This window comes from Apodemus sylvaticus, chromosome 6 (genome assembly GCF_947179515.1).
Source record: "Apodemus sylvaticus chromosome 6, mApoSyl1.1, whole genome shotgun sequence".
NCBI lineage: Eukaryota > Metazoa > Chordata > Mammalia > Rodentia > Muridae > Apodemus > Apodemus sylvaticus.
Genome location: NC_067477.1, coordinates 51,168,309 through 51,179,401, shown reverse-complemented (window position 1 = coordinate 51,179,401; position 11,093 = coordinate 51,168,309). Strand labels below are relative to the sequence as shown.

The 11,093-nt window shown below is 47.0% G+C and overlaps 1 protein-coding gene across 2 annotated transcripts; it reads left to right on the top strand.

Moving 5' to 3' along the window:
• The first annotated feature begins 285 nt into the window (after nt 1-285).
• Dact1 (dishevelled binding antagonist of beta catenin 1) lies at nt 286-10,847 on the top strand. Of its 2 annotated transcripts, none has more exons than XM_052185694.1 (4): nt 286-746; nt 3,055-3,187; nt 4,180-4,335; nt 7,956-10,847. In XM_052185694.1, exons 1-4 carry the CDS (start codon nt 423-425, stop codon nt 9,677-9,679), a joined length of 2,337 nt encoding a protein of 778 aa, XP_052041654.1. In that variant the 5' UTR covers nt 286-422; the 3' UTR covers nt 9,680-10,847. The 2 variants fall into 2 exon arrangements, with proteins under 2 accessions (XP_052041654.1, XP_052041653.1); XM_052185693.1 differs by having other exon boundaries at nt 7,845-10,847.
• Nucleotides 10,848-11,093: the final 246 nt, after the last annotated feature.

Here is an 11,093-nt window from a genome sequence, read left to right as displayed (position 1 = left end):
GCCCAAAGCCACGGCGTCCGCGGACCGGCCCTCGGGGTGGCTGTAACAAGATGCTGGGCCCGCGCCCGCCACGGCCTCCAGGGATGGAGCCGAGCCAATCCGCGCCGAGGGGACCGCCGCGCCGTCGGACCGAAAAAGGGGGCGCGGAGCCGGGGCGGGGCCGGGGCGGGGCGCAGGCGGCCCCGGCGCCTGACAGGAGCTGATCGCCCCGAGCCGGCGGAGGCGGAGGCGGCGGGCGGGCGAGCGGCGAGCAGGCGGGGTGGTGGGTGGCGGGGCCGGGAGTGACATAGCGTGGCCGGGGCGTTATCAGCTGCGGGGCCGCAGACTGGAGCGGCGCGGGATGCGAGTGCGGGCGGCATGAGCTCGCGGCCGGGGCCCTAGCGCGTGCTGCTGCTCCCGGGCTGGCCGGGCCTCGGAAGGTCATGAAGCCCGACACAGCGCGCGAGCCGGAGCCGCTGAGCCCCGGTCGGGGCGCGGAGGCCGAGGGGCGCTGGCGCGAGAGGGGCGAGGCGGACACGGAGCGGCAGCGCACCCGCGAGCGCCAGGAGGCCACGCTGGCGGGGCTGGCGGAGCTGGGGTACCTGCGACAACGCCAGGAGCTGCTGGTGCGCGGTGCGCTGCGCTGCTCCGGGGCCGTGGGGACCGTCGCTCCGCGCGCCGGGGAACTGCGGGGGGACGCGGCGCAGCGCAGCCGCCTGGAGGAGAAGTTCCTGGAAGAGAACATCTTGCTGCTGCGAAGGCAGTTGGTAGGTGGTGGCCGGTGGCCTAGCTGGAGGGTGGGCTGGTGGCCTCTGGCCGTGGGATCCCTGGCCGCGACGTGACCACCACCTCGATTTTCCCTGACCGCCCCCCCCCCCCGCCGGTGTCGCGGATGCCCACCGCGCGTGACTTCCACGCCTTGCTGGCTGATGCCTGCTTTGTGTCACCTGAGGAGCTGGGGGATTGCGGGGAGGGGTGGCTGCTCATCTTGCTTTTGGAATTCTTAGAGTCCCTTGGTTCCAGCCTGAAAGTTAGGCTACCTCATGCCCCCTCCCTCAGAGGTTTGCAATCCCCACTTAAAATCCCATTTCACCTTGTTGTCTCCCTAGTTATCCCCCCTGGGGGTGGCGCACAAAAGCGAGGAAGAGGCTTGTTGCTTGCCTAACTATCCAACAGTGAGTTTTACGGCGAAGCTCCTGCTGGGAGCCGTGCCCTACCCGGTGCTCTCTCTCCTGAAAGTCTCTTTTGCCCGGGCTGGTGCTCACTTTTAAATAGAAGTCCTTTGTATAAGGCAGCTAAAACTAGATGCAAATACTGGCAATTTGGCCAGAGAACCTGCCCCCTCCTCTTTTTATCCGGTCCGCCAGCTGTGCTTGCGGTGGAGGTGGGAGAAGAGAGAACCTGCACGCTGGGAGTATTTATCTTATTGGATTTCTGTCACTGTCTCAGTCGTTCTGTGCAGTCTTCATTAGCAAGGAAGAAAAAGAACTTTGGACCTTCATGTGTTGAGAGCAGCTTTTGATGCTGCCTCAAAATAATGGCGGCAGCTTTGTTTCAGTTGACCTCAAAATGTAGTTTTGGAAAGAGCAAAACGATTCTTATCCCAGCGTGTTGTATTAGACTACTTAAGCTAGATAATGGCCCTCCGAAAGTGATGTTGTGGGTTGTCACGTGTTTTCTTGTATTACTGTTTTCTAGATTGTTGTTGAGCATCAAAATGCTTTTACTTAATTCATTTTTTTTCTGATGAAATCCATTTTTTAGCACACAAGCGTATGACTTACATCTCCAAGCTTTTACAAGTCATAGGTCACGAGCAAGGACTAGACATTCCCGTGTATCTATTTTGTAAGGATGTGTCCTGTGGTTTGTGCAATAGTTCTGTTTTGGCGTTTTCACTGTTTCTTTGGTAATAGCACAGAAGTGTATGTACGTGAATTTGAGCCAGTTCTTTCTGGCTGTGACTGGTCGTTTACATTTCAGTATTGTCTTGTACAATAGCACCTTTTTTTGTCTTCCCGAATCTCAAGATTGTGAGCGGCTCATTCCTGTTGTCTGCTTCTGGGGAGCCAGGCAGTGTGTCAGGAGAATTCCACTCCAGTCGATGTTGATGGTGCTATTTTCATTTGTAGACTTGGCATTCTTGATTTAAACCAGATGCCTTTTGCGTTCTTCTGCATTTACAGCAATAGGGAGCACTAGATGGCAGTGTGAGTTAGCACAACCAGTCTGTCACCTCGGGAAACCCAAGCTGAGTTCAAATCTTGATGGGCTTTCCCTGGAGGGTTTTGGATTCTGCCAGCTCACATTATACTTGGCGCTGGCTATTAGTATTAATTTCTTGCTTTCAAAGGCCTTAAGACTGATTAACCCCCCCCCTAAGCAGCTAATAGAAAACAAAATTCTGTAGGCCATGACATTTGGCCAGGAAAACCTCACCTAAGAAAGATTAGAGTGTAATGTAGAAAATCTGTTACTTTGACTTCAAGAGCCTACTGTGAAGGATTTTCTTTAAACTGGGTGCACACCAGATGATTCCAAGTCTATACAAATTCCTTGCCCTTACCTAGAAAAAGTCACAGTTTGTATAGATTACTAAAAGCTACAAACAAATCTTTTCCATTCTTACAGTACCAGGCACTGAACATGGCCACACTGACCAAGGAGCTACAACTCAGGCGCAAATACATTTAAAATATATTACTGTGTGTTTGGTGTATGCAAATGAGTGCGGCAGTGTGGCACGTCACTCCTTGGAGGTTTGAGGACAAAATTCAGGAGTTGGTCCTCTCCAGTGTGGGTTCAGGGGACTGAATTCAGATGATCAGGCTTGGGCAGCAAGCGTTTCTGCCCACTGAGCCAGGCTATAGCCCTATTATTATATTTAATGAAAAAAACTTTGCATCACCAAAAAAAATTGAGAAAGATCTGAAGATAGAGGGCGTGCCTTGCATTCTGTTTATGCGGTAGCATTTTGATCAAAAAGGGCTTGGTGACAATTGGACGAGTGGTTTGCTTTCAGGTTTTGTCACTCTGTGCCCATTTTTTTTTCTTTCCCTGCTTCTCCCTAATCAGAATTGTTTGAGGAGAAGAGATGCCGGTTTGTTGAATCAGTTGCAAGAACTTGACAAGCAGATAAGTGATCTGAGACTGGATGTGGAAAAGACATCTGAAGAGCACCTGGAGACAGACAGCCGGCCTAGCTCAGGTGAGCGAGTGGATCCAGCGTTTGTTCCCAGTGTGAAAACAACGGAAAAGTAGCCCTACATTCATTCATTTGCTTGAGGGGGAAGTAAATTCAGTCTATATAAAAATTTCAATAATAGGGTTGAGCTGCCCAGTGATCCTTGAGTTTAAAAACTACAAACTTCTATTCAGATTTCTGGAAGAGCAAACAGACCTCCTTTGAAACCCGAGAAATCAGATCTGGGCTAGAAAATTAGTCACACTTCAGTCTCCTGAGGTGGCTGCAGTTTCCCCTTCTTTTAAGCCATTTGGCTCCTTAAGTTTCTTTTTTCTTATATTTACTATTTACTTCAGTGGTTTGTTTTTGTAGCCCAGGTTGGCCTTAAATCCACTCCTGTCCTCCAGCTTCAGCCCTCTGGGTGCTGGGATTATAGGCGTGAACCACCATACCCAGCCATACCAAGAGAAATTAATTATTCCTTCTGAAACATTCTTGAAAAAGTTGAGAGTCTGGCAGATGTGGGCTCCTTTTTCACACCTTTAAAGATGGGGCAGAAAGGAGAATTAAAGGAACTTTGAACTGCCCCTAGAGTTATGTGATTTTTGCCTTCTCTAAGGAATATTTGAAATAAAACCATATATTTAATTTTGTTTAAAAACCCACCATTTGTGTGATGCATCCCCCCATACACAAAGACCCTGAAACAAAAATGAGCTTTTCTTTTCTCTGTGTCAGTCTGTTGACTTTTTTTTTTAAAGATATTTTTATTTATTTTATGTTTGTGAGTACACTGTAGATGTCCTCAAACACAACAGAAGAGGGCATCAGACCCCATTACAGATGGTTGTGAGCCACCATGTGGTTGCTAGGAATTGAACTCAGGACCTCTGGAAGAGCAGTCAGTGCTCTTAACCACTGAGCCATTGCTCCATTGCTCCACCTCTTGTTTTTTTAACATGACTGTGTCTTATCGCTTGATAGGATCCTAATTCCAACCGTCCTTTTCCTTGTAGGGTTTTATGAGCTGAGTGACGGAGCTTCTGGATCCCTTTCTAACTCCTCTAACTCCGTGTTCAGTGAGTGTTTGTCCAGTTGCCATTCCAGCACCTGTTTCTGCAGCCCCTTGGAGGCAGCCTTGACCATCTCAGATGCTTGCCCCAAATCTGCAGGTAAGGATTCTTTGCATGGACAGAAGTTTTAACTGGAAGAGGTCAGGGGTCTTTAAGGTTATGTGGCTTCAGCTATCTTTTGATAGGAAGTAATTTGGGCATTGTGCTGCATGTATTCAGTGCCACAGTTACCCAGAGCCTACACTCTGATCTAGGTGAACATCTAGACTAACCAGCTCTTTGGTGCCATCTGGCTTTATATTATGGCATTAGAAGGTGCCTTACTCTTGCAGGAATTGTCCCTGTATTAGATACAGCTCTCTGGCTCTTTGCCATTTAACATCTACCTTTCCTCTCTCTGCCTCCCTCCCTCCCTCCCTCCCTCCCTCCCTCCCTCCCTCCCTCCCTCCCTCCCTCCTTCTCTCACCCCTTTCTGATGTTGGTGTCTGAATCCAGGTTTTGCACTAAACACATACTATATCTACAGACCCATTTTCACCTTCTTTATGTTTCCGGGGTACCCCTTGGCTATATCTCTATCTCTTTCTTTTCTTTTGAAAACTATCCTGGAATTCTTTTATTCTTTAAAGTGCATAGTAAGTTATATATGTCTATCAGTCTAGCCAAGGACTGCTAACACTTGGGGAGCAGTGGCCCTTCCACGTTTCTCAAAATACTCCACATAATCAAACTGCCCATAATCTGTATATCATAATTCTCCACTCCAGGCTTCTTGCTAGTGATGGAAGAACTTAAGATGATCTGTGTATGTTTATCTTCTTTGAATTCTCCCAGCAGGTTTTCAGGCTGCAATTGTTAACATTTGGGGTACAGTTAAGAAAAGAAAATGAGGGGCTGGAGAGATGGCTCAGCAGTTAAAAGCACTTACTGCTCTTGCATAGAGAACCTGGGCTCAGGTCCCAGCATGACCATCTGTAACTCTTGTTCCAAGTGCTCTGACCTTTGCAGGCTCCTGCACACAATGTGGTATATATACACGCACCCTCAGGCACTTATACATAAAATTAAATACGGAAAAAATGAGGCCTAGTGAGGTTATTTAAATGATTTAAGGTTACATAGCTGGGCCATAGCAGGATTCAAACTCAGGTCTAACTTATGTTCTTCTACCACTCCAAGGGAATTCAGAAATAGTTATGTTCATCCATCTCATCTGATTTAAAAAAACAAACAAACAAACAAAAAAAAAAACATGGCCTGTTGCCACAGGTATTGTGAGAAACTTCCACTTGCTAAATGAGAATTGCCCCTGAACTCCCCCTTATTCCTGTTGTACTTTGGTAACATAGTACAGCAGAGAAAGCAAGAGGATTGGAGCTGCTGGGAGGCAGGGATGGGCCACAGCGCTCATGGTTCTGAGCACAAGGCTGAGTGAGTTCAACAGAGCAAACATCGCCCTGAGCAGCCGAGCTTGCTAACTGGTCAAGCCTTTATTTGTACAGTGTGTGTTGTCAGCAGCAGTCGAGCACTTGGGAGAGCGCAGAGAACCCTGTTGTCTAGTATCTGTCTAGTATCTGGGCCTCGAGTTTATTGTTAGCTGTTCCCCATCACTCTGTAGATAAGGTTTCAGAGGGAAACTTTATAAACCCATTAAAAGGCACTTTGGACAGGTTTTCCTAGCAGACAGACCCCTAGTGCCTCCAAATGCTACATCCTTATATAATTGAGACAGTTGGGCTAGGACTTGGGAGACTGTTTTGTCTGTTCTAAGTAGAGAAAGGAGATAAATGACAACTCATAGGCAAATGTGACTTTAAGGCAAAAAAGAGGGGTTTTAAGGTATTGGGGGAGGATGGTGGGGAATGGTGTTAGCTAGAGAGGTCTCATTATCTTCCTCCCTCCCTCCCTCCCTCCTTCTTTCCCTCCCTCCCTCCTTCCTTCCCTTCCTCCCTCCCTCCCTTCTTCCCTCTCTTCCTTCTTCCTCCTTCTATCTGCAACTCCACCCCTGCACTGTCCCATCCTCCTGCTGGGATTATAGGCGTTCACCACCCGTGCCGGGATTTTCTACCCTTATCAAGCTCTTTATTAGGGGCTGAGTAGGTACAGACATGACATCTTCATTAAAAACAAACAAACAAAAACCCCAAACTCTTTAGAAATGATATCCTGGAGTCTAGATTATTGTTTCTTTCTCTCAAGACTGCTAATTATTGAAGGTCAGAAAGCTTTCCCCTTAACAGTTAACACAGAATTTAATACATTGTAGGTTCCCAATATTCAAGTGGATAGATATAATAGAGGGAAACTTTGAATTTCCTCAACTGAAGGCTATAAAAATAATTTATTTTCCAAGGTAGAAACCAACATTTAACTAAGAGCTTGTTTCATTGTATTTTGACATGGACATTTTTGAAATGTAAGAAGCTTCTTTTAAAATAGAATTTTATGTGTATGAATGTTCCTACATGCATGTTAAGTAAATTCCCCACATGTGCACAGTGTCCACAGACCAGAAGGGGGCGTCAGATTCTCCAGAGCTGTCAGAGGACTGCTCATAGCCATGTGGTGCTGAGAACTGAATCCAGGTCCTTCCTGAGAGTAGTGCATGCTCTTAACTGCTGAGCCTTTTCTCTAGCCCCCCCCCCCCCCCATTTATCCTTCAGAATTGCTCAGTCTTTAAAAATCTTATCAAAATTCCTTACCCTATTAAATACTGTTTTTACTGTCACTATTAAAGACATACTGTGACTGTTAAATTTTATTAGTTGTTATTGTAATAAGGTCTGGGGGCTGGAGAGAAGGCATGGTAGTTCAGTGCACATACTGCTCTTGTAGAAAGAACATCCACTTGAGGTGGCTCACAATTGCTTGTAATTCCAGCTCCTGAGGATCTGGTCCTCTTCCTACCTCTGTGGGCACCTGCACTCACATGTACTGACATAGAAACAAAATTATAAATAAGAATATTCCTTTAAAAAAAGTTTTGATCTGTTTTGTTAATTTTTTTTCCAAAGGATAGTTATGTTTAAATAGATTCCACTAAGGAACACATTTTTTAAAAAAATACAAAAATGGCCACAAGTGTATTAAATATTTAAAGAGAAACCAGAGAAGGGAGAGCAGACCAGAAAAAGAAAATAAAAAGTTTTAAGGTTTTGGAACCAGAAAGTAAACAGTGCTTTTCACTTGTCACACTGGACGGTACTGTTAGGATTTTGATGTTCCTCACTTCAGAGTTTGTTTGCATAGGTATCTCTAAATTGTATACTGATTTATATCATAATTTTCACCACGCTTCATGAAGTTTCCTTATTCAGTAGTCTCAGAGCATTATGAATGGCTAGTTTTGTTGTTGTTGTTAAAGACATGATACATTGTACTTTGTCAAAATTCTTGAATATTGTTTGCCTTCATTCAGTCATCCATGAACTTCAAATAAGCGAGTAGAGGAGCTAGTGTGGAATAGTTCTCAATCGTTAGGAGCTAGTGTGGAATAGTTCTCAATCGTTGCTATTCTCTCTCCACTAAGTTTATCTTAGTAAACTCTGGCCAGAGTCAAGGTGGCTCTACCAATTCATTTCTTCAGAGTATCTTTACATGTTTTTCAGATCTCATAGGATGGTTGGAATGTAAAGGCGGCCACTGTGAAGACCAGGCCTCAGGGACAATTTGCAGTTCCCCCTCCACACCACAATTTAATTCCCTTGATGTCATTGCAGATGTGAATCCTAAATACCAGTGTGACCTTGTGTCTAAAAACGGGAATGACGTATATCGCTACCCCAGTCCACTTCACGCCGTGGCTGTGCAGAGCCCAATGTTTCTCCTTTGTCTGACCGGCAACTCTCTGAGGGAAGATGAGGGGCTTGGGAGCCATGCCAGCGACATTTGCATTGGATCTGAACTGAATGCCACCAAAACAGATAATTCCTTGCCATCTCCAAGCAGTCTGTGGTCTGCGTCCCATCCTGCAACCAGTAAGAAAATGGATGGGTACATTCTGAGCCTAGTCCAGAAGAAAACACACCCTGTAAGGACCAATAAACCTAGAACCAGCGTGAACGCAGACCCTACCAAGGGGCTTTTGAGGAATGGAAGTGTGTGTGTCAGGGGCCCTAGTGGAGTCCCACAGGGCAGTAGTGTGAACCTTAAGAGTACGAAACAGCTGTGTTTGCCCTCTGGGGGAATACCCTCTTTGGAAAATGGGCCATTCTCCCCTCCTAAGCAGAGGCCAAAAGACTCAAAGACAGACCAGTTAGAAAGCAAGAGGTTGGCTCTGCCAGAGGGCTGTTCGCCAGGCACTGCCATGGACCCCCAAAGCAAGCATCTGCCCAAAACCACCAAGGCAGCCTCTCAAGAGCTCTCAAGGTGTCAGGCCGGGCTGGGGGAATCCATGAAGGAAAGCAATCAGGTCTCGGCTGTTTCCCCTAAAACAAGTCCCGGCAGAGGCCATGTCGCCCCCGCAGAGACCAAAGCCCTGCAGCTCCAGAAAAAGATGCCACAGAAGAACAGCCTACAGGCTTTGCCTGCGGTGGACAGGCCGGCCTTGGACTTCAAAAGCGAGGGCTCTTCTCAAAGCCTCGAGGAAGGGCCTCTGGTGAAAGCTCAGTTCATCCCAGGGCAGCAGGCGGGCGCCAGGCCTCACCGTGCACACAGGAACCCGGGTGTCGCAAGGAGCGCCACCTTGAAGGCCCGAGGCCAGGCAGCCACAGAGCATGGCCTGCCCACTGTCAGGGAGAAACCGCGGGTGGCCGGCAAGAAGTGCCGTTTCCCAGACGACTCGGATACAAATAAGAAACTTAGGAAAGCCTCCTCCAAGGCCCGGCGCAGTGGCGGGCTGCCCGACGCGGGCCTTCCCGGCAGGCCCCTGGGCACCGGCGGCCATAGGGCGGGCAGCAGGACGCACGCGCACGGACGGGAGCCGGTGGTGGCCAAACCTAAGCACAAGCGAACCGACTACCGGCGATGGAAGTCGTCGGCCGAGGTCTCCTACGAAGAAGCCCTGCGGCGGGCACGGAGGGCTCGTAGGGAGCACGCGGGCGCCTACCCCGTGGCCGTGGCCCTGCCGTACGCCAGCCCCTACGCCTACGTGGCCAGCGACTCCGAGTACTCAGCCGAGTGCGAGTCGCTCTTCCACTCCACGGTGGTGGACACCAGCGAGGACGAGCAGAGCAACTACACCACCAACTGCTTCGGGGACAGCGAGTCCAGCGTGAGCGAGGGCGACTTCGTGGGCGAGAGCACCACCACCAGCGACTCCGAGGAGAGCGGGGGTTTAATCTGGTCCCAGTTCGTCCAGACCCTCCCGATTCAAACGGTCACAGCCCCAGACCTTCACACCCGTCCTACCAAAACCTTTGTTAAAATTAAGGCCTCGCACAACCTCAAGAGGAAGATCCTCCGCTTCCGGTCTGGCTCTTTGAAACTGATGACTACTGTTTGAGTAGCTGATGTAGCCAGTGTTCTCCTCCCCCAAGTCTCGGAAAAAAGGAAAAAGGTGGTGTCTTAATATTTGTGTCATACTTAAATGGGATATTTTCCCTTTACTAGGATAAACCCAAGATAAATTATGTCTCGCTATCATTTATGGACGCTAGTGTATTTAATGGAAGGTGAAGGATGTATCTCTAGTTAGAAGTGAATATTGAGGTCTTAGTGGTGGTGACAGTGAATGCATTTTGATTATCAGATGTTTTGTCCGAGTGTCTGGCACAGTACAGGTGTGTGATATTCAAGTTTTATTTCGATGAGACCTTTTGTTTCCAAGGTCTGTGGATAAAATTTTTAAGCCGTGAACTCGCTCCTTGATTCTGTAGGGCTGTGTCCCTGAAAGGGCTTTCCGGTTGTAGGGCATTGCATACAATTGTGTAGAATAGGTAGAAAAAAAACCCAACCTGGTCATTGCTTTCTGTAAATTTTTTACTATAGTCAACACTTCTCAGATGTCTCTCCATCCTATTTTCTTCTTAGAAGTACACTTTTTACTGGATTTAGAACTTAGTAGACCAGACTGTAAATCTGGAAGTGGTAATAAACTGGATAGGGAGACTGATAGGACCTTAAAAGTATTCACAAAAACCTTTGCCACGTGTAGTGCCTCAGCCTTGGTTACAGTAACCTTTTCTCGGGCCATATATCCAGCAGTTTTTGATGCCTTTCTTTCTCTCTGCTCCTAACTTGTAGCCAGTACAATGTTTGTCCCATAGAAGGCTTGCCTTTGGGATAAAATGTTGGTCCTTTGGTGCAAAGAAATTCACCCTTACTGGGCATGACTCCCAGCCCAGAACTGCTCTCACCAAGCACCGTGCCGTTTAAGCACTGGCCTAAACTGTAGCTCAGGTGGTGCTCCCGGACAACTTACTTACCTGGAAGGGCTTTACGTTTTTTAAAAAGTTTTTGGTAAACAGTATTGTGTAAATTAGAGTTTTTAAAATACTGATAATATGCATGTTTTGTGCATGAGTAGTAGTTATTTGGATTCCTGTTTTGATATTCCTGTTGTTGAATTACTGTATGATATAAACAGTATGTGTTTTATATATATCATTGTGTAAATTTAATATAACACATTATACGCGGTACTAAATGATTTGTTTTATTGCTGTTAACTTTGTTATTTGTTATAAAAACCAGATGTTTACACCTATAAATCTTGTGCTGGCTGTTGATGTTATTTTTTGAGATTTATATTAGACTTGTTCTAGAGTAGACTATTATTTGCAATAATTAAATAGGTTTTACCCAGCTCAGAGAAGATAATGAATCGGGGAAACCTTTTCAATAATTTTAAATTAGTTTCTGGGTTTTCTTTATCGTGTGAGTGTTTTGCCTGCATCTGTGGATGTGAACCTTGTGTA

Coding starts and splice junctions, on each gene's coding strand:
- Dact1 (XM_052185693.1), top strand. CDS start 423: ATGAAGCCCGACACAGCGCGCGAGCCGGAGCCGCTGAGCCCCGGTCGG. Junction 3,188..4,179: donor AGACAGCCGGCCTAGCTCAG/GTGAGCGAGTGG, acceptor TTTTCCTTGTAG/GGTTTTATGAGCTGAGTGAC. Junction 4,336..7,844: donor TGCTTGCCCCAAATCTGCAG/GTAAGGATTCTT, acceptor CATGTTTTTCAG/ATCTCATAGGATGGTTGGAA.